The sequence below is a fragment of the Heterodontus francisci genome, chromosome 3, assembly GCF_036365525.1.
Source record: "Heterodontus francisci isolate sHetFra1 chromosome 3, sHetFra1.hap1, whole genome shotgun sequence".
Classification (NCBI taxonomy): domain Eukaryota; kingdom Metazoa; phylum Chordata; class Chondrichthyes; order Heterodontiformes; family Heterodontidae; genus Heterodontus; species Heterodontus francisci.
In genome coordinates this window covers 84,685,080-84,709,096 of record NC_090373.1, presented here as the reverse complement: position 1 = coordinate 84,709,096, position 24,017 = coordinate 84,685,080, and the positions used below count along the sequence as shown (strand labels likewise).

The window sequence follows — 24,017 nt, the reverse complement described above, 5'->3', positions numbered from 1 at the left end:
TCCGCTTCCATTGTAGGACCTAGGTTCAAACCAAGCCTAGAATTATATAAAGAGGCCTCTATGCACTGGTTGTAAGGCTACATGTGCAATCTTAATCCAGTTCTTAGTCAACTTGTTAACACAGCATAAAACTGCCACAAATTCAACAATAAACTTGAAATCTCATGTAAGAGATTTTTCCCAATGGCTAGAGTAGGGAGCAAAGAATCTTATGCTGGTGGAGTAGGAGGTGCTTTTCTAGTGGGAGCTAAGACTGTTTGTGTGGCAGTCATAACATATTTAAAGGTCAGAAATGAATTCTATTTCCTCCCCAGTGTTTGAATACCAATTTAAGATGCTCATATTTTACACATAGGTGTTTACAAGGATCATCGAAGCTCCACACACTTAATGAATTCACTGTTTTATTAAAGAACAAGGCACACAAATGGTGTCAATATACCTCTATACTTCTGCATATCCAACTTACGTAGTTTGTAAATCAAGGGTAGGAACTCATATTCTGGGCTTTCAGGCAGAAATTAGCTTCTAAGCTACAGAAATAAAATCATATACTAAAAGACCTTCAGAATTCCTGATTTTAGCGACAGATCCAATGGTTTAAATTTTTTATTGACAAATGTGGGTTGTATTTTCAAATGTTTTCCGCTCAGACTAACAGAATATTTTGGCTTTTCTTCATTTAATTCTCCACTGCATTGGAATGGCATTGATTTAGTTATGAAATCCAAAACACCTTTCATTGCTGGGGATAGGTCTCAACAATCATTCCATGACCCTGAGAAGAGAAAATGCAAGTTATCAACACAACTGAGAGATTAATTCTTGGAAACAATTTAAACTTGCCAAAGAAAAAAATTGATAATCCAAGTTTCTTTTGGAACAACCTATCGGAACATAATTAATCATAACCCTGAAGCGCTATGCATTTGGATGCCCAGACTATTCAGCAGGATAAGGCAAACAAACAGGTCTGTATCTGAAGGAAAAAAAATAGTTCTGTACTCCTTTTTTTTTCTTAGAAATTAATAGTTTCAAGTAATGAAATAGTTATTCATCTTGGCACATAACAAACTAAGAAAAGAAAAAAAACATTAGTTACAACTTAGATGGGATACCTAATACTGTACTCTGCAACCTGCAGCAATGTCTAATGGTTTAAACCCAAGTGGATGTACACATGAAGAATAGTAACTATTTGTACATTAAAATGAATCATTTCTGGAGGCATAGATATCCTGCCACTGTCAGGATATGGGGATGGTGTAAACTCAAAATCATCAGAAAAGATTTTGATGGAGACTAATCTTTGGGATCAATATCTTTCCTTGTATTAATTAAGTGAAATATTGGTTATGTGTAAAGAATATATGAATAATAAGTTACAAAATTCTAATCCAATTCACAGGAAATCAGACAAGATTAACATAAAAGCAAAGTACTGTGAATGCTGGAAATCTGAAATAAAAACAAAGTACTGGAAATACTCAGCAGATCTGGCAGCATCTGTGGAGAAAGAAACAGTATTAATGTTTCAGGTCTGTGACCTTTGCCTGTTCTGATGAAAGGTCACGGACCTGAAACGTTAACTCGGTTTCTCTCCCCACAGATGTTGTCAGATCTGCTGAGTATTTCCAGACATGATTAATATTTCAGCTGAACTCAAAGACTATGTTTCTTTCTTACGTTCATTATAAGCCAGATTTTTGACATACTGAATAGCGATTTTTTTTAATAAGAGGAAGTGTTTTAAGGTGATATTGTAGAAACTATTTTCTCAGTCAGCTGTTGCTGTGGTGAGATTTGGACCACTCAAGCAGTATTAACTGGCTACTTCAAATTGTGAAATATTTACTATCCGCCACAAAGCTGAAATATACATGACCAAAAATAAAAGCCAAACCTGTCCTCCAGCAGCACAAGCTGCAACCAATGCATACTGTCCACCTCCCTTGATCAGTCTGTGAGCAGCTGTTGTTACGAGGCGGCAACCAGTAGCACCAAAAGGATGTCCCAGGGATAACGAACCACCCCAGCAGTTAAACTTATCCATTTTAGGAACACCAACCTAGTAAAATTACAGAAAGTCTTACAATGTATAACAAATGGGAAGTCACAAAAAAATAAAAAGCATAATTCACTGGGTGTATTTGGATTAGGTACTTCATACTACCTTCCAAATGCGCTAAAGATTTCAGGACATCTTAAAGGTTTAAAGCTACTGATTTTTACTGCACTTTTGTTCATAATTCACTTTCACTGCCTCCTGATCATCCAATGATGGTACTGATCACCTGTTTGGATGGTATGAACCAATATTTAGGTATCTAGAGCTTTTTAATTGTAATTGAATAAACTGTGAAACCTCTCTGGCATTCCAGAAGTAACACAAATCATACTGATTTCAACATCCAAAAAAGCTTGGCTATTAAACCAAACAAAAAGATTAAACACATTTGAGCCAAAAACAAATATCCTATATTTAGGCTACTACAAAGTATCCCCAAATATACGGAAGACCTCAGTTGAACAAAATGCTTTCGAGCAATTTGAACTGTATCTTACCAAAGTGTTACCTCAATTATGCCCAATATTATTTAGCTTCTATTTTCTTAGCTCAATAATAGCACTCTTACCTACAAGTCAGAAACTAGTCAGTTCATATCCCACTCCAGTGACCTGAGCACACTTGACATTCCAGTGTAGTACGGATGGAGTGCTGCACTGTCAGAGGATGAGACATTAAACTGAGGCTCTGTCTGTCCTCATAGATGAATGTAAAAGGTCCCACTGCATTATTCAAAGAATAGAGCGGAGTTTTCCAAATGACAAGGGCAAAAGTAATCCCTTAACCAGCATCACTAACATTATCTCACTGCTATTTGTGGGACCTTGCTGTGTATAAATTAGCTGCCATGGTTTTCCACATTACAATAGTGACTATATTTCCCGAAAGTACTTCATTGGCTGTAAAGCATTTTGTGATGTCCTGAGGATGTGAAAGGTGCTACATAAATACAAGTTCTGTCTTTTAAGATTTTTGCTGCATCAAGGAGCTTTAGTAAAACTGGAGTCAATGGGAATCAGGGGGAAAACTCTCCACCGGTTAGAGTCATACCCAGCACAAAGGAAGATGGTTGTGGTTAATGTTTGTTTTAGTGTCTGCTTAAATTTATATATGCCTCTATTAAAAGATTGGTTGTAAGAAATTTCCATGATTATTGCAGAGTTGCAAAATCGTAGAGCTCAAGTACATAGGATTGTAGAGCTTCTAGTATTGTTGACCCAACAATGTGGAAAATTGCCCATGTATGTCCTGTACACAAAAAGCAGGACAAATCCCAACCCAGCCAACCAATTACTGCCCCATCAGTCTACTCTCGCTCATCAGCGCAAAGCGACGGAAGGTGTCATCGATAATACTATCAAGCAGCACTTACTCAGCAATAACCTGCGCATTGACACTCAGTTTGAGTTTCGCCAGGGCCACTAAGCTCCTGACCACATTACAGCCTTGGTCCAAACATGAACAAAACAGCTGAACTCACAGTGACTGCCCTTGACATCAAGGCAGCATTTGACCGAGTGTGGCATCAAGGACCCCGAGCAAAACTGGAATCAATGGGAGTCAGGGGGAAAACTCTCCACTGTTAGGAATCATACCTAGCACAAAGGAAAATGTCCCAGACATCACTGCAGGAGTTCTTCAGGGTAGTGTCTTAGACCCAACCATCTTCAGCCGCTTCATCAATGACATTTCCTCCATCATAAGGTCAGAGGTGAGGATGTTTGCTGACGATTGACAAATGTTCAGCACCATTCGTGACTCCTCAGATACTGAGGCAGTCCCCGTCTATTTGCAGCAAGACCTGGACAACATTCAGGCTTGGGCTGATAAGCAGCAAGTTAAATTTGCGTCACACAAGTGGTGGGCAATGACCATCTCAAACAAGAGAGAATCCAACCATCATCTCGTGGCATTCAATGACATTATCATCGCTGAATCCTCCACTATCATCCTCCTACGGGTTACCATTGACCAGAAACTGAACTGGACCAGCCATATAAGTACTGTGGCTAAAAGAGCAGGTCAGAGGTTGGGAATTCTGCAGCGAGCAACTTACCCCTTGACTCCCCAAAGCTTGTTCACCATTTAGAAGGCACAAGTGAGAAGTGTGATGGAATACTCTCCACTTGCCTGGATGGGTGCAGCTCCAACAGCACTCAAAAAGCTTGACACCATCCAGGACAAAGCAGCCCGCTTGATTGGCACCCAATCCACAACCTTCAACATTCACTTTCTCCACCACTGATGTACAGTTGCAGCAGTGTGTACCGCCTACAAGATGCACTGCAGCAACTCACCAAGGTTCCTTCGACAGCACCTTCCAAACCCACAACCTCTACCACCTCGAAGGACAAGGGCAGCAGCTGCATGGGAACACCACCACCTGCAAATTCCTCTCCAAATCACACACCATCCTGACTTGGAACTATATCGCCGTTCCTTCATTGTCACTGGGTCAAAATCCTGGAACTCCCTTCCTAACAGCACTGTCTGTACCTATACCACATGGACTGCAGCTGTTCAAGAAGGTGGCTCACCACCACCTTCTCAAGGGTAATTAGGGATGGGCATTAAATGCTGGCCTGGCCAGTGATGCCCACATCCAGTGAATGAATAAAAAAAAGTTACTCAGGATAGGCACTTAGTCACCACGGGCTAACCATATCCAGTAATCAATTCCACAAGAATACACAGGCAGACATATATTAAATATTAAAATAGCTGGGTGGGTTGTAATATTTAATTTCAAAATGCACAAAAAAACTCCTATGTCTGGCTCCCTCTAGGAAAATCCATTATAGAAATGCCAACATGCAATTGCAGCACCAGTTATGCCAATAGGCCTTTAAAATGTTGTTTGAAGTCCTGGCCTGCAACACTGTTTACAGAACTCATACTGGCAATGCTTTTCAACCCCAAGAGTCAGCATGCAAGTCTATTACAAAGTCACTGAGATGCAGCACAGGAACAAGTCTGCCATTATGATAGACATTAATGGGAGCACAAATGGTAACAATTGTATGCATTGAATAAAACTTTAATCTACATCTGTATCATTTTTGATTGTTCGCTTTCAAATTCACAGCCCCTATCGAAGCAGACTTTGTTGCATCCCGAGTCATCGATAATCATCCCAGAAGTCACTAACTGACGGAGGTGGGGACTGAAGCAAACCCACCAAGCTGATATTCTACAAGAAATGCTGGATTCACTCAGCAGGTCTGGCAGCATCTGTGGAAAGAGAAGCAGAGTTAACGTTTCGGGTCACTGACCCAAGGGTCACTGACCCGAAACGTTAACTCTGCTTCTCTTTCCACAGATGCTGCCAGACCTGCTGAGTGAATCCAGCATTTCTTGTTTTTGTTTCAGATTTCCAGCATCCGCAGTATTTTGCTTTTAATTAAGCTGATATTCTAGTTTGGCAGAAGAAAGACTGGCTAACCAGAACATCCACTTTCTGAAAGAAAGAGAGTTTGCTTCCCTCCACACTACACAGTCATTTCCTTGTCTTCGCTCCCACCCCGCCACATCCCTTCCCACTCCTCTAACCCTGCCTGTGTGCAAGAGAATAGGTCAGTTTAAAACTATTATATAAATTCTCTATCTGATCTTCCCATTTTTACCTTACTTCCCTAGCTTCAAACTTTGATCACTTCTATTTTTAGATCTTTTTATTAAAATATTTGCAGTTTTCATTCCCTGTGCTCCACACCTCATAGATCTGGTCCCAATCCATGCTCTCTGCTCTTCCCAACTTGAATTTCCCTGTCAAGAACACAGCCCACACTTCTGTCAGATCCCACTTGAGAATAGCAGTGGAGCCGAAGTGGAGAAATTAAACATAGAGTGAATTTAAAATGTAAATGAGAAGAAATTGATTTACATGAAAATTTAGAACAAGTCAAAGGAGGAAAAAAAAGACAAAGATACAAAGCATATTCAAAATTCATTCTGTCATGCAGTTTGCATCCCAGATTGCACTGCACAGTTGTGTAGGTAAATAAAAGGTAAATTCAGTTTAAACATACCCTTGACTTTCTGCCCATATAGGTCTTTGCAAACCAGTCAGAGTCCATGGCTTTCATATTAGACAGAATCTGTGCCTGTTTAAAAAAAGTAAAATTTGACTTCATTACATTACTATTTATTGCCTTTTGCTTAATCTGCAGTTAGTATGGACATGACTTTGGTAGTGTTGGATATTCATAAATATGTGATGGTTTGACAGAGATTCTGCTGTAATCTCCAAGATCAAATCTAGGCTGATACATATTTCTATTTTCCAAAATCCTCTCAAATAGTTGTGGTTTTAGAAAAAATATAAATACAATATTAAAAAAACTTTCATGTAATAATCACTTAACAACAAAGCCAGTGCAGATACAAGGGAGGGGATTGCAGGGGCTTTGACACAAATTTTCAAATCCTCTCTGGTCACAGGAGAGGTACCAGAGGAGTGGAGGACAGCGAATGTGGTACCATTATTCAAGAAGGGTATCAGGGATAATCCAGGTAATTACAGGCTGGTGAGTCGAACATCAGTGGTTGGGAAACTATTGGAAAAAATTCTGAAGGACATGATTAATCTCCACTTGGAGAGGCAGGGGTTAATCAGGGATAGTTAGCATGGCCTTGTCAGGGGGAGATCGTGTCCAATTAACTTGAATTAGTTCAATCAATTTTTCAAGCAAGTGACTAGCTGTGTAGATGAGGATAAAACAGTTGATGTCGTCTACATGGACTTCAGTAAGGCTTTTGATAAGGTCCCACATGGGAGATTGGTTAAAAAGATAAAAGCCCATGGGATCCAGGGCAATTTGGCAAATTGGATGCAAAATTGGCTTAGTGGCAGGAGGCAGAGGATAATGGTCGAGGGTTGTTTTTGCGATTGGAAGCCTGTGACCAGTGGTGTACTGCAGGGATCGGTGCTGGGTCCCTTGCTGTTTGTAATGTACATTAATTGATTTAGACGTGAATATAGGAGGTATGATCAGTAAGTTCGCAGCTGACATGAAAATTGGTGGTGTCACAAATAGGGAGGAGGAAAGCCTTATATTACAGGATGATATAGAAGGGCTGGTAAGATGGGTGGAGCTGTGGCAAATGGAATTTAATCCTGAGAAGTGTGAGGTGATGCATTTTGGGAGGACTAACAAGGCAAGGGAATATACAATGGATGGTAGGACCCTACGAAGTACAGAAGGTCAGAGGGACCTTGGTGCACATGTCCATAGATCTTTGAAGGCAGCAGCACAGGTAGATAAGGTCGTTAGCAAGGCATATGGGATACTTACCTTTATTAGCTGAGGCACAGAATACAAGAGCAGGGAGGTTATGATGGAGCTGTATAAAATGTTAGTTAGGTCACAGCTGGAGTACTGTGTACAGTTCTGGGCACCACACTATAGGAAGGATGTCATTGCACTGGAGAGAGTGCAGAGGAGATTCACCAGAATGATGCCTGGGCTGGAGCATTTCAGCTATGAAGAGAGACTGAAAAGGCTAGGGTTGTTTTCCTTAGAACAGAGAAGGCTGAGGGAGGACCTGATTGAGGTATACAAAATTACAAGGGGCATTGATTGGTTAGATAGGAAGAAACTTTTTCCCTTAGCGGAGGGGTCAATTACCAGGGGCCATAGATTTAAGGTAAGGGGTAGGAGGTTCAGAGGGGATTTGAGGAAAAATGTTGTCACCCAGAAGGTGGTTGGAATCTGGAACGCACGACCTGAAGAGGTGGTAGAGGCAGGAACCCTCACAACATTTTAGTATTTAGATGAGCATTTGAAACACCATAGCATACAAGGCTATGGGCCAAGTGCTGGAAAATGGGATGAGAATATTTAGGTACTAGATGGCCGGCACAGACTCGAAGGGCTTGTTTCTGTGCTGTATAACTCTATGAATCTATGACATCCTGCAGGTTACCATTACTGTCATTGTGGATTTTTACAAGTTATGACAGACCTGGTTACAACATCTATAGTAGTGCTCCAGACCTGGTGCACCCCTAACCAAGCTGTTCCAGTATAGCGACAACACTGGCATTTTCCGACATAAGTGGAAAATTGCCCGGGTACGTCCTGACCACAAAAAGGACAAATCCAATCCAGCCAATTACGCCCCATTAGTCTACTCTGAATCATTAGCAAAGTGATGGAAGATTGTCAACAGTGCTATCAAGTAGCACCTACTTACCAATACCCTATTTAGCAACACACACTTTTGGGTTCTGCGAGGTCTGATTAGTTCCAGACCTTATTACAGCCTTGGGCCAAACATAGGAAAAAAAGAGCTGGATTCCAGAAGTGAGATGAGAGTGACTGCCTTCGACATCAAGGCAGCATCTACCCAGTGTGGAATCTCGCAGCCCCAGTAAAATTGAAGTCAATGGGTTTCAGTGTGTGGGGCGGGGGTCGCGGGGAACTCTCTGCTGGTTGGAGTCATACTTAGCACAAAGGAAGATGGTTGCGGCTGTTGGAGAGCAATCATCTCAGTCCTAGGACATTGCTGCAGAAGTTCCTTAACCATCTTCATTTCTGACCTTCTCTCCATCATAAGGTCAGAAGTGGGGATGTTCACTGATGATTGCATAGTGCTTTGTTCCAATTGCAACTCCTCAGATAATAAAGCAGTCCTTGTCCACAAGCAACAAGACATGGACAACATTGAGGCTTGGGGTGGAAAGTGGCAAGTAACATTCGTGCCAGATGGGCTGTTAATTTGGGGAAGGGACCTGGAAAATTCTTAAATTTACATGTAAAATGGAGCATTTATCTATTCTCACAAGTGACAGGCAATGACCATCTTCAACAAGAGGGAGTCTAACCAAACCCTTTCATATTCAACATTACTGAAACCCCCACCATCAACATCCTGGGGTGAAGAGGTGGTCATCGCTGACCAGAAACTTAACTGGATGAGCTACATAAATACTGTAGGTGCAAACGCAGTTCAGAGGCTGGTTATTCTGTGGCGAGTGACTCACCTCCTGACTCCCCAAAGCCTGTCCACCATCTACAAAGCACAGTGTAATGGGATACTTGCCACTTGCCTGCATGAATGCAGCTCCAACACCACTCAAAACAAAGCAGCCCACTTGATTGGCACCCAATCCACCACCTTAAAATATTCACTCCCTCCACTACTGACACACAGTGTCTGCAGTGTTTACGACCTACAAGATGCACTGCAGCAACTTGCCAAGGCTTCTTTGATTGCACCTTCAAAACCTATCACCTCTACTGCCGAGAAGGACAAGGGCAGCAGGTATATGGGAAGACCACCACATGCAACTTTCCCTCCAAGTCACACACCTTCCTGACTTGGAAATACATAGTTGTTCCTTCATCATTGCTCGATCAAAATCTTGGTTTGCCCAACCTAACAGTACTGTGGGAGTATCTACACCATACAGACTGCAGGGGTTCAAGGTAGTGGCTCACCATCACTTTCTCATGAGCAGTTAGGGCTAGCCATGCAACAAATCCTGGTTTTGCCAGCAATACTCACATCCTATGAACAAATAAAAATAAATACTACTACAGGCTACTATAGGGTAATAATAGTAGGGGATTTCAACTTCCCTAATGTCAACTGGGATAGTCTTAGTGCAAAATGCTAAAAGGGGGCGGAATTCTTAAAATGCATACAGGAGAGCTTTTTGAGCCAGTACATAGAAAGTCCTATGAGAGAAGGGGCAGTGCTGGACCTAATCCTTGGGAATGAAGCTGGACAAGTGGTAGAAGTGTCAGTGCGGAAGCATTTCGGGGATAGTGACCATAACTCTAAGACTTAAAGTAGTTATGGAAAAGGACAATGACGGACCGAAAATAAAGGTACTGAATTGGGGGAAGACTGATTTCAATGTGATAAAACAGGATCTGGCCAAAGTGGACTGGGAGCAGCTACTTGTAGGAAACTCGACATCAGACCGGGGGAGTCATTCAAAGAGGAAATAGTGAGAGTTCAGAGCCAACATGTACCCGTTAAGGTGGAGGGTAGGACCAACAAGTCCAGGGAACCCTGGATGTCAAGAGATATAGAGGATTTGATCAGGAAAAGAAAAGGAGGCTTATGGCAGATTCAGAGCCCTGAAAACAGCAGAGGCCCTAGAGGATAATAGAAAGTGTACGGGGGTACTTAAAAAAGTAATTAGGAGAGCGAAGAGGGGACATGAAAAAACACTGGCAGGCAAGATAAAAGGAAAATCCCAAGGCATTTTATAAGTATATTAAGGGCAAGAGGATAACCAGGGAAAGAGTAGGGCCCATTAGGAACCAAAGTGGCAATCTGTGTGTGGAACCTGAGGACACAGGTGAGGTTTTAAATGAATACTTTTCATCGGTGTTCACTGAGAAGGATGAAGTAGGTGTAGAGATCAAGGAGTGGGTCTGAGATACACTTGAACATATTAGTATTGAAAGGGAGGAAGTATTAGCTGTTTTAGCAGGCTTAAAAGTGGATAAATTCCCAGGCCCAGATGAGATCTATCCCAGGATGTTATGTGAGGCAAGGGAGGAGATAGCAGGGGCTCTGACACAAATTTTCAATCCTCACTGGCCATATGAGAGGTACCAGAGGATTGGAGGACAGCGAATGTGGTACCATTATTCAAGAAGGGTAGCAAGGATAAACCAGATAATTACAGGCCAGTAAGTCTAACATCAGTAGTTGGGAAACTATCGGAAAAAATTCTGAGGGACAGGATTAATCTCCACTTGGAGAGGCAGGGATTAATCACGGATAGTCAGCATGGCTTTGTCAGGGGGAGATCGTGTCTAACTAACAATTGAATTTTTCGAGGAGGTGACTAGATGGGTAAATGAGGGTAAAGCAGTTGATGTAGTCTACATGGACTTCAGTAAGGCTTTTGATAAGGTCCCTCATGGGAGATTGGTTAAGAAGGTAACAGCCCATGGAATAAAAGCAAAATACTGCGGATGCTGGAATTCTGAAATAAAAACAAAGTGCTGGAAAAACTCAGCAGGCTTGGCAGCAACTGTGGAGAGAGAAGCAGAGTTAACGTTTCAGGTCAGTGACCCTTCTTCAGAACTGGCAGATATAAGAAATGTAAAAGATTTTAAGTAAAGCAGGGGTGGGGCAAGAGATAACAAAAGAAAAGGTATTGATAGGACAAGGTCACAGAATAGCTAACCAGAAAGTCATGGAGCAAAGGCAAACAATATATTAATGATGTGCTGAAAGACAAAACATTAGCACAGATAGGGTGTTATTGGACTGAAAACGGAACAGCCACAAGCACAAGCATGAAAAACAGTGGGTAGGCAGAGTAGAAACAAACTGAACAAACTAAAATAAAATAAACAAAAAAATGAAAGAAAAAATAACTAAAGATTAAAGTAAAATGGGGGCCCGTCATGCTCTGAAATTACTGAACTCAATGTTCAGTCCGGCAGGCTGTATCATGCCTAATTGGTAAATGAGAGGCTGTTCCTCGAGCTTGCGTTGATGTTCACTGGAACACTGCAGCAATCTCAGTCTCTTCCCACCTACATCCGTGATTCTTCTGACGCCCTATGTCATTTTGACAATTACCAGTTTCCTGGCCCCAACCGCCTCCTCTTCACTATGGACGTCCAACCTCTCTACATCTCCATCCCCCACCAGGACGGTCTGAGGGCTCTCCGCTTCTTCCTTGAGCAGAGGCCCAACCAGTCCCCATCCACCGCCACCCTCCTTCGCCTGGCTAACTTTTTCTCACATTGAACAACTTCTCCTTCAACTCCACTCACTTCCTTCAAGTAAAAGGTGTTTCTATGGGTACCCACATGGGCCCTAGTTATGCTAGTCTTTTGGTGGGATATGTCGAACATTCCTTGTTCCAGTCCTACTCAGGCCCCCTCCCCCAACTCTTTTTCCAGTACATTGATGACTGTATCGGTGCCGTTTCCTGCTCCCACTTCGAACTGGAAAACTATCAACTTTGCTTCTAATTTCCACCCTTCTCTCACCTTTACATGGTCTATCTCTGACACTTCCCTTCCTCGACTTCTCTGTCTCCATTTCTGGGGATAGGCTATCTACTAATATTCATTATAAGCCCGCCGACTCCCACAGCTGCCTCGATTACACTTCTTCACACCCTGCCTCCTGTAAAGACTCCATTCCGTTCTCCCAGTTTCTCCGTCTCCGATGCAACTGCTCTGATGATGCTACCTTCCGTGACAGCGCTTCGGATAGGTCTTCCTTTTTCCTCGACTGAGGATTTCCCCTCCACTGTGGTTGACAGGGCCCTCAATCGTGTCTGGCCCATTTCCCACACCTCTACCCTCGTCCATTTCCTGCACCTCTACCCTCACCCCTTCCCCTCCCTCCCTTGTCCTCAGTTTCCACCCCATCTGCCTCCATATCCAAAGGGTCATCCTCCGCCATTTCCGCCACCTCCAGCATGATGCCATACCAAAGGCATCTTCCCCTCCCTTCACCTGTCAGCATTCCGAAGGGAGCGTTCCCTCTGCGACACCCTGGTCCACTCCTCCATTACCCCCACCACCTCGTCCCCTTCCCACGGCACCTTCCCCTGCAAGCGCAGGAGGTGTAATACCTGCCCATTTACCTCCTCTCTCCTTACTATCCAAGGCCCCAAAAGCTTCTTTCAGGTGAAGCAGCGATTTACTTGTACTTTCAATGTAGTATACTGTATTCGCTGCTCACAATGTGGTCTCCTCTATATTGGGGTGACCAAACGGAGACTGGGCGACCGCTTTGTGGAACACCTCCGCTCAGTCCAAAAACATGACCCCGAGCCTCCGGTTGCAGGCCATTTCAATAAACCCTCCTTCTCTCATGCTCACATCTCTGTCCTGGGATTGCTGCAGTGTTCCAGTGAACATCAACGCAAGCTCGAAGAACAGCATCTCATTTACCGATTAGGCACGATACAGCCTGCTGGACTGAACATCGAGTTCATTAATTTCAGAGCATGACGGGCCCCCATTTTACTTTTATCTTTAGTTATTTTTTCTTTTTTTTGTACTTATTTTATTTTAGTTTGTTCAGTTTGTTTCTACTGTGCCTACCCACTTTTTTTTCATGTTTGTGCTTGTGGCTGCTCAGTTTTCAGTCCATTAACACCCTATCTGTACTAATGCTTTGTCTTTCAGCACACCATTAACATATTATTTGTCTTTGCTCCATAGACTTCTGGTTAGCTATTCTGTGACCGTGTCCTATCAATACCTTCTCTTCTGTTATCTCTTGCCCCGCCCCCGCTTTACTTGCTTAAAATCTTTTACATTTCTTATATCTGCCAGTTCTGAAAAGGGTCACTGACCTGAAACGTTAACTCTGCTTCACTCTCCACAGATGCTGCCAGACCTGCTGAGCTTTTCCAGCACTTTCTGTTTTTATTTAAGAGTCCATGGGATCCAGGGCAATTTGTCAAACCGGATCCAAAATTGGCTTGGTGGCAGGAGGCAGAAGGTGATGGTCAAGGGCTGTTTCTGCGAGTGGAAGCCTGTGACCAGTGGTGTACCGCAGGGATCTATGCTAGGACCCTTGCTGTTTGTAGTGTACATTAATGATTTAGACGTGAATATAGGAGGTATGATCAGTAAGTTCGCAGATGACACAAAAATTGGTGGTGTCGTAAATAGTGAGGAGGAAAGCCTTAGATTACAGGACGATATAGATGGGCTGGTAAGATGGGCGGAGCTGTGGCAAATGGAATTTAATCCTGAGAAGTGTAAGGTGATGCATTTTGGGAGGACTAACAAGGCAAGGGACTATACAATGGATGGTAGGACCTTAGGAAGTACAGAAGGTCAGAGGGACTTTGATGTACTAGTCCATAGTTCACTGAAGGCAGCAGCACAGATAGATAAGGTGGTTAGCAAGACATATGGAATACTTGCCTTTATTAGCCGAGGCATAGAATATAAGAGCAGGGAGGTTATGATGGAGCTGTATAAAACGATAGTTAGGCCACAGCTGGAGTACTGTGCACAGTTCTTGGCACCACACTATAGGAAGGATGTGATTGCACTGGAGAGAGAGCAGAGGAGATTCAACAGGATGTTGCCTGGGCTGGAGCATTTCAGCTATAAAGAGAGACTGAAAAGGTTAGGGTTGTTTTCCTTAGAGCAGAGAAGGCTGAGGGTGGACATGATTGAGGTATATAAAATTATGAGGGGCATTGATATATTAGATAAGAAGAAACTTTTTCCCTTAGCAGAGGAATCAATAACCAGGGGGCATAGATTTAAGGTAAGGGGCAGGAGGTTTAGAGGGGATTTGAGGAAAACATTTTCACTGAGGGTGGTTGGAATCTGGAACACACTACCTGAAGTGGTGGTAGAGGCAGGAACTCTCACAACATTTAAGAAGTATTTAGATGAGCACTTGAAATGCCATAGCATACAAGACTACGGGCCAAGTGCTGGAAAATGAGATTAGAATAGTTAGGTGCTTGATGGCTGGCACAGACACGATGGGCCGGTTTCTGTGCTGTATAACTCTAGGTCTAGAGAGCTGTGAAACAAAACTCTTTTATGGATAGTCTGTGGTTAATCATTCAGATTTTTTTTTAAATGCAATTTTATGTATAAAGGTCAGTTGAGAATTCAGTCTTTGAATTAAACAGAACAGGTATACTTATCAATTCACCTCCCTAAAAATGCTAAGTCAACGCCTTTTCATTGTTTACTTTTTTGAAATACCCACAGTTGCCGACAAACATCCTGTCTACTGCGTTTCCACTAGAAACCAAAATGGATTTGGATAGTACCTTTTCACTGATTTATAGCTGTAACCAGTTAGCATTTCTTTACATTGTTTTTCTGTTTCTTTTCATCTTTAATGAGTAAACTTACCGCAAAAGCTTCATGGAACTCAAAGACATCAATATCTTCAAGAGCTAATCCAGCTTTTTCCAAAACCTTGGGGGTGGCATATGCTGGCCTAGGATTAAAATAAATTGTAATTACAGAAAGAAAACAGCTGTAAAATGATATACAAGTTTAATAGTTGGTGAGTATTAATTTTTAAAAAAACTTACCCTAGGAGCAACTGGTCTTTCGGATCCTGAGAGACATAAACAAAGTCCCTGAAATAAAGCAAATAGTAAGGTCCATATATTTTTATTAATATGACAAATTTATACTTAGTTAATTTATTCCTCCCCTGTCGACAAAAGAGAAACAGATAGCTTTCTTACCTCAGATATGCAAGTGGTTTGTAGCCCATAGCCAGTGCTTTGTCTTCAGACATTATTAACACTGCTGATGCACCATCTGTCTGAAATTAAAACCATAGACATGTTATCCTTAAGGACACATCTTAGCCTTGGAATATCAAAAGGTTGTATAAATTTCTAAACATCAAATACAAAATACTGTGAAATGGAATATGAAGACAATTATGTTGTTTCCTTCAGGTACTGCAATTACAAACACTTTCAATTTGTTAAAAAAAAAATGATCCCACAATGAAAAATTTAGAGTTTCATAATGTGCTTTCAAGCCACATATTGTCCTTGGTTTCAGTGGCACCAGTCACTCAGATCCCATACCAATGAGAATGTGTGCTACCTTCCAAATATCTATGTAAATCCAACAAATTTGGGATTAAACAGAGAACCCTTGCTAGTGAACTTGGGTTTAAAAGAATACATTAAATCAAGCAAGTTCTCACTGCAAGAGAAGGTTGAAAGTTGATATGATTGATCTGACAAACGGTTGCATCATGTCCAGAACAGTAGAACCAGAGGACACAGCCTATGCTTGAAGGGTGGGGGGAGGGGTGGGGGAGGGGGTGGGAATTGAACACTAATCTGTGCAAACACTGACCTTGATATTTATGGGGCAGTGGGAGAAACCCGGAAAGGCTGGAACTCAATTTTATTCCTCCCTTTTCCATCTGGCAGCAGTCCAAATGTCAGGCAGGAAAACGTGCAGCAGGAGGCTGCAGTTAAGGACCCTTAAGAATGGTTGGGGGGAGGAGCAAGAGGACTAGAGAGCAACAATCGGGAGTTGGAGGAGTGGCTAGGGAGATCTGGGCTGGGGAGAAAAAGAGTGCAGCGATTGGTTGTGGGGGGCAGAGGGTGGGGCAAGCGGAGGTCGCCCGTTGTGGTGGCGGTGGGGGAAAAGGAAAACTGAAGGCTTCCTTGAGTGGCCGCAGGAGCACTGCTGCTCCTCCTGGCTGACAGAGTGCTATAAGGAGCACTTACCTTCTGTAGCCAGCAGCTCCTGCCTCCATCTTGCTGCTGGGTTTCCCGAACCTTGAAAAACCTGGACAACAACTGTTAAATTTAAATCGGGCCCCAACTGAACTTGACGGGTCGGGGACGTGTTCCCCTTTTAAAATTTTTAAAAACTCTGCGACCCATCTTTGGGGGGGTGGGGGCGGCAGCACAGGTGGAGGGGGTGGGTGGCAGGATGGTGAGAGGTCATTATTTTAGTGAGTGAGTGCTCAATCTATGGAACAGGCTTTCTAGGGAGAGAGTAGAAACAGATAGAACTGTTACAATCACATGCAAATTAGGCAGATTTCTTTCAGAAAATAATATTTTGGGATAGCGTATATGAGTGATTTGAGACATGTTATATGGTAAATGTAGCATGTTGGGATGAATGGATTACTTTGGACCAATGGTTCCCAAAGTTTTCCCACCACTGGGGTTATCCTTGCCTCCTATCTTGTTGTAGACTACTTGATAGAGATTGATTGCTTGATTAATTGAATATATTATTGTAACATGCCACTATCAGGATGGCAGAAACAAACTAAATGGACCTTGGTCTTTCCTTGTCCAACATTTTTTAAAATTATGTTTGTTTGTGGAATGTGAGGCATCGCTGGCTAGGCCAGTATTTAATTCTCATGTATCAAGTGATGCCACGTCTCTCATATTTGGTAGGTAAATTGAAGATATAGATTTATCAGACTGAATAGCCTCAACACTTGTTCAACTCAAAAGGTAAGTGAGCAGTTTCAGCATATACAGCATTTTTATTTAATACAATACTTAACCATTCTCCATTCAGCATAAAATTGATCCTCAAAACATGGTTGCTCACTTCTTACATGGAAAAATGCTATCACGTAGTGACTCTGCCCTATTTAGTATCTTTGCTCATTTCAGACTAACTGCCTACTGGCATAAAGTCAGTCACAGATAAATCTTTTGAAAATGTCATGAAACGAAAGGAGATTGGACAGTTGTATTTATATTAGGTGAAGAGCCATTTGCATGTTGTCAATATTTAGAATGTTTGCCAACACAAGTACCTCAGCCTCTCCCATCTGTATCCAAAGTTTCAAAATGACCAAATGAAATAGAATGATGTAATTAGATAGACGTCAAAAAATTCTTTTAAAATAATAATGTACTTGGAGTGGCTTATGCCTCTCTATTGTACATTCTAGAAGCTTTCAGAAAAAGTAGTAACTGACATGAATGTGTGTGCGCATGATAACAAGCAAGAAAGAATCCAATAAAGTGCTGTAAAGTCACTTTCCTCTCCCTAATCAGTCATTCATCTCTCTTCAGTAAGTTAATATAATTATTGCCTTGCTGTACGTTATTACCAGAAACGAAGCGTTGGCAGCAGTAATGGTTCCATGTGGTTTGATAAATGCTGGCTTCAATTTAGCCAGCTGTTCAAGCGATGATGGTCTAATTCCATTGTCTTTGGTGACAGTGTGACGGCCTAATTTAAAACAAAATACATAAATAAATCATTCATTTAAATCTATTCCAAGTTGCTTCGCCATAAAAATCCACTTTTCCCCCCCTCCCCAGCAAGCAACAATTTGTTTGATGGGAATTACAATCCTTTTACCTGCTTCGATACACAGTCTTAACACGCAAAAAGATTTATTATAGGTGGCAAAGTTTTGTGCAACTAGCTGAGCCAGATTGCTGGGGGATACACAGACTAACAGCCTGAGGGAAATTGATACATTTCACAGCTAGTATTTCTATCCCCTTAAAGTAATATTAATAAGAAAACCCATGTTGATGCATTTGCTTACTTGGGCTACTGACAACTCCACTGTCATGTTTCATAAATTCAGCAATGAGTGCCAAAAATGCATGGTAGCTTTAATGATATGAACAGGTCAAATTTCTGTTTTGATTGCTTGAAAAACTGGCCTTTGAAATCAGTAAATTTTGTAGGTCCACCTCCAAAATGGACAGTGGGTGGAGGAAAACAAGTACTATAAGTACAGTATACTTAAAAATAGGTAAATAAAAAAGGACTAGAGAAATCCTGCATGAAATAATTTTGCATGAAATAATTTTGATCACTATCAACTGAGTTCCTAATGGGCTAATTCCAGAACACAATATTGCCTCAATTTGTAATTAACTGCAATTTGTCTCAGAGATAAGCATGAACAAATAATCAAAACTTTTAGTGCCCAGTGTTTAAGGGTTATAGAGTTATCTGGTTGTAAACTATTGTTCAAAAGCAGCGAATTCCTGACCAGCGATCTTGTGCATCCTGGACCTGTGGATGACAGATTTGGCCAGGTCAAGGAGCAAATGACCAGGAAGGCTTGTTTTTTAATAAGCCACTCAGTGGTTCTGTTAAGAAGTCTGATTGGAGGGCCCACTATTGCAGATAAAACCACTGCCCCCGTTATTTCCAGGCAGTCTCCCATCTAGGGATTTAAGGATTTAACAGGTTTCTTGTTGCTTAGCATTCACAATCAGATATCAGGGGTTAAATTGGATAACCCCAGAAAATGGACGTAGGGATTACGATACAGGATTAACCCAAACCCATTGACTGTACTTCAGGCAGGATGCCAACTTCATGCTACCTGCTCATTTCCATGATTGCCGCATGCAGCCAACACTCCTTGTGTTGCTCAGTGGCTGCAGCGATCAGCAGGTTGCCCAATTTTGTTAGTGGCAAGCACAATTGAACAATTTTAAAGGGACATGCATTGTGGATGCTGGGATTGTTCAAATCATTCTGAATATTGTGCTGTGGAAGAATTAACAATGGTTGACCATGGCAGAGAGCATGCACCAAGGTTTTCGAACAGTACACTGAAGGCCTTGGTGGAAGATCTGGAGAGATATCTAGTATCCGCAAGGGATCCAGAGGCCTTCCAGACCTAAAACGTTTGCTCCACAGATGCTGCCTAACCTGAGTATTTCCAGGATTTTCTGTTTTTCTTTGATTTCCAGCAACCGCAGTATTTTGCTTTTGTACAGAAGGCGACTAATGGGTGTACACACCCAAATGCTTGGTTCACTGGGAAGCCTGCGTATCATGTCAAGGAGCATGGTACAGTCTTGCGCCAACTTGGCGCAGGGTTTTGTGCAGAGTGTGGAGCCAGTCTTTCCAACATGGAATGGGTGGCTGCCTCCATCAACATATCTGTGGAGCTAACCATGATGCAGCTTTGAGTACAGTAACAATGTCCACCAATGTCCTGGTACAGCAGTGGAAGCTCAGACTGCTGTCATGCATTCTGAGCTGCTGTGGCAGCAGCTCATGTTGCTGCTACCATTGCTTTGAAGTCCAGTGTACAAAGAGACTTCATCATCTGACCACCCTGCTGACTACTGATTTATTTGACAAGTATGGAAAAGCACTCAAAGTGCATAGATTTGCAGCAACAGCAAGAGGAACTAACCACTGGTGGGGAGTGGGGGTCCTTTATGCCATTTAACATAGCTTTAGGTTGTGTGAAGTTAAGAGAGTGTGTCGACTGAAACATGGAGCTCCTAACAATAGCGCTGGCACCAAATCAGCAAATCATGATTTACAAGCTCTGCATGCTGCCAACAGTCATTAGGTATGGATTCAAAATCCCCTTTACAAATATGGCGTCTGTAGCCATTCCCATTGGAAGTGTGTGCATGCACCAGATGCCATTTTCATACTTTGAGACCATGTAGCGCCCAAAAGAAAGGTACTACAGAACCCAATTTCACCTCCCAGGAGTCTGCAGTATAATCTAGCCATAGGCATACAAAGAAAAGGCCTCATTGTAAGTAGGACAGTGAACTGATTTACCCTATTGGCACACCTCCAACTACCTCCTCTTAAAAGGGTGATATTACTGAAATTTCAGGTGGGTGGGGAGGGGTTTGCCCACTCAAATTTTGTTCTGTTAAAAATAATTAAGTCAAAAGATCAAATCAGGAACACCTTTTTTTTTTGTAAAAGGTGGACTTGTGGGGAATAGATATAGCAGAATACCTTCCCTTAAAAGGGCATGAGGGAATCAAGGACTGCTATTTGGAAACTGTATTAGCAAAGGCTGAAAAGGAAAAAGAATCTGGGACTATTTTTTTTATTTATTATTTTCTTTCTGGTTAAATTAAAACCCTTACCAAGAAAGTAAATTAAGAACGAGGATGAAATTTGATTACAGGTTGGAACAGGTTATTCAAACCTGCTCTAGATGACTGGTGAGAATGAGTTTGTAATACAGTGTGAAAAAGGCACCATTTCATTAGACAGGGTTCAAGCATGAATAATTCTTTTGCTTAAGACTCTTAAGTTACGAAGACAGATAGCTTATTTTATTTTCATTGAGAAAATGAATAATAGATGATGTGTGTGTTTGTTTTACTGAAACCAAAGAAATCAGTTGGGGAAAATAACTGGCATAGGTTGAATATTCATGTTACATTATAAGATGATATGACAGAAGGTCATCGACCTGAAACATTAACAGTTACTCTCTCCACAGATGCTGCCTGACCTATTGAACATTTTCTGTTTTTATTTTAGATATTCTAGGATTTCATTTGAATAATTTTGGCGTAAGAAAATTTATAGAACTTTCATGCAAGAAAGTATGTGAGTGGTACAGAATTGAACAGCAACAAAGCAATGCTCTTTATTGCAACTTATATTTTCTCCTTCAAATTGCAATATATTACGCTTAAAATATTCACTTATGTTCCTACACACCAGAAAGCCAAAGCAGCACACTACAGCCAGTAATCTGAAAAATGCACTAATCCAAAGCGTGTGCACAATATTCAAACACTGATCATTGTCATAACATCTTTATTAATACCAGGGCAATTCTCCTGGTGCCATGATCAATATTAATCAACACCTAAAATATATTATGTTAATTATCTCATTGTGTTGCTGTTTGTGGGACCCAATACAAGCTGGCGGCTGCAATTTCGCACAGTACAACAGTGACTAGACGTGAAAAGACACCCTGGTCCACTCCTCCATTACCCCAACACCTCGTTTACCTTCCCACGGCACCCTCCCATGCAACCACAGGAGTTGTAATACCTGCACTTTTACCTTCTCTCTCCTCACTATCCAAGGTCCCAAAAACTCCTTCCAGGTGAAGCAGCGATTTACTTGTACTTCTTTCAAATTAGTATACTGTATTCGTTGCTCACAATGTGGTCACCTCTAAATTGGGGAGACCAAATGCAGATTGGGTGACCGCTTTGCGGAATACCTCTGCTCAGTCCGAAAGCATGACCCTGAGCTTCTGGTTGCTTGCCGTTTCAACACACCCCACTGCTCTCATGTCCACGTATCTGTCCTGGGCTTGCTGCAGTGTTCCAGTGAATATCAACGCAAGCTCGAGGAACAGCATCTCATTTACCGATTAGGCACGCTACAGTCTGCCAGACTGAACATTGAGTTCAATAATTTCAGAGCCTCCCTTTATATTTTCAATTATTTTTTTTTAAAGTTTGTTTCATCATGCATTTTTCTTACCATGTGCCTGCCCAGTTTTCTTCATGTTTTGGGCTCGGCTGTTCATTTTCTGTCCATTAACACCCTCTCTGCACTAACATTTTGTCTTTCAACACACCATTAACATACTGTTTGCCTTTGCTCCATGACCTCCTGGTCAGTTATTCTCGGAGACCCTGTCACTTTTGTTATCTCTTGCCCCACCCCCACTTTATTTGCTTAAAACCTATTACATTTCTAACTTTGCCAGTTTTGATGAAGGGTCACTGACCTGAAACACTGCTGCTCTCTCCATAGATGCTGCCAGACCTGAGTATTTCCAGCATTTCTTGTTTTTATTTTATTTTATATTTGAAAAGTACTTTATTGGTTTGCCAAAGTAAATAAGGATATTTTTAAAAACTTGTTCCCAGAACGTGGATGACACGAGCACGGCAGCCTTTATTGCCCAATCCCTAGCTGCCCTAGACAGTGGTGATGGATGTTCTTGAACCACTACAATTCTTGTGCTGATCGTGTCCCCAAAATAAAAAAGACTAGTAAATGTGATAAAACACTCTTAAAAGTAAAGTTCTTTAACAATGCACAGAGGAGCAACCTAAAGGCAAGTAGTTACAGTTAATAGTATTTGACCAAAGTGTAATTTTCAGTTAAATGGTTTGCTAAAGACTTCAGCTAAGATAATTACCTGGCACTTTGAATGGGATGACATCCTTAAGTAGCTTCTCAGTTTCTGCTTTCTTGGCCAAAACATGGGAACGCAAAGCAAATTCATCTTGTTCTGCACGTGATACACCAAATGCTGCTGCAAGTCTATCTGCGGAGTGGCCCATAGTCTCACTGGTAGAGAACTCAGCTACAGCCGGGAGCTGGAGAAATGATTATATGACAAAGTTTAAAGTTATGTTTTTGACTGAAATACATATTTATGTAGTTTGCACTATTCTAATCAGTGCCTGCTGCATAAATTAGGATCTGATCTTTAACCAGAAAGACAATTCCCACCACAGGCAATTCATAGACTTTAAGGCAGCATTTACAAAAAAACTCCATCCTTATCCTACATTCAAAAGTTTTCTTGACCTCACCATCATCATTTTCACCCAAATTTAAAGGAAGGCAACTTGGAAAAGTCATAAACCATGAGGATCGACATTCAACTTTTCAAAAGAGGTTTAAAAAACACTCAAGCTAACAGTCGACTGTATAACATTTTTGTAGCCAAGTAAGGAAACATATTCATATTTGTCTACATCAGTGTCCATTACAGGTTATAGTTGCACATTTTACCATAGATGTAAAACACCTTTATACAGATCTAAGCAATTTAAATTCTTTTCAGGGATTATGGAAGTTCACAGTAGGATTATGTTGTGTTTTTGCAAAAAATGGTGTGGGAAAACAGAAAAACAAAATCAAGCTATATAAGTACTTTGTATCCAGTGCCTCCTTTGCATTACAAAACAGCTTAATGTAGCAGTGGTGCTGTAAGATATTGCAGGTCCTGCTGCAGTGGAATCTGCTCCATTTGCACTACGAAATGGATTCTATACTAATAGCAATTAATAATTGCACATGCATAGTGACATAAGAAACAGGAGTAGAAGACCATACAGCTTCTCAAGCCTAGTCTGTCAGTCTATAAGTCCATGGTTGAATTTTTACACAAACTCCACTTTCCTGCCCTATTCCCATATCCCTTGATTTCATTTGTGCCCAATAATTTATTGATCTCAGTCTTGAATATACTCAATGCCTAAGCATCTGCACCTCTCTGGGTAGAGAAAAATGTCTCCTCAGTCCTAAATAACCAACTCCTTATCCTGAGACTATGCCACCTAGTTCCAGACTCTCTAAGCCAGAAACAACAGCATCTCAGCATTCACCCTGTCAAGCCCTCTCAGAATTCTATGTGTTTCAATGAGATCACTTCTCATTCTTATAAACTCCAAATATAGGCCCATTTTACTCACTCTCTATTCATAGGACAGTCCTGACATCTCAGGAATCAATCTAGTGAACCTTGATTGCAACCCCTCCTTCAGACAAGTATATCCTTCCTTAGGCAAGGAGACCAAAACTATACACAGTACACAAGGTGTGGTCTCATGGAAGTCCTACATAATTAAAGCAATGCATCCTTACTCTTCGACTACAACCCCCTTGTAAGAAAGGCTAACATGCCATTTGCTTTCCTAATTGCTTGCTGTACCAGCATACTAACTTTCCTGTACAAGGACCTGCAAATCCCTCTGAATACCAACATTTACTAGTGTCTCACTTTT

At 41.6% G+C, this 24,017-nt stretch overlaps 1 protein-coding gene across 2 annotated transcripts in view; it reads right to left on the bottom strand.

The window, feature by feature from the left end:
* Positions 1-391: 391 nt before the first annotated feature.
* The window catches only part of hadhb (hydroxyacyl-CoA dehydrogenase trifunctional multienzyme complex subunit beta), a 41,314-nt gene continuing 17,688 nt past the window's right edge, over positions 392-24,017 (bottom strand). For both annotated transcript variants that reach the window (XM_068024073.1, XM_068024071.1), the window contains exons 9-16: positions 22,421-22,601; positions 17,615-17,736; positions 15,243-15,322; positions 15,084-15,131; positions 14,899-14,986; positions 6,097-6,171; positions 1,904-2,068; positions 392-778 (exon numbers count right to left, since the gene is read on the bottom strand). In XM_068024073.1, coding sequence (XP_067880174.1) covers positions 740-778; positions 1,904-2,068; positions 6,097-6,171; positions 14,899-14,986; positions 15,084-15,131; positions 15,243-15,322; positions 17,615-17,736; positions 22,421-22,601 — 798 coding nt within the window. In that variant the 3' untranslated portion in view covers positions 392-739. The remainder of the gene's footprint in view (positions 779-1,903; positions 2,069-6,096; positions 6,172-14,898; positions 14,987-15,083; positions 15,132-15,242; positions 15,323-17,614; positions 17,737-22,420; positions 22,602-24,017) is intronic.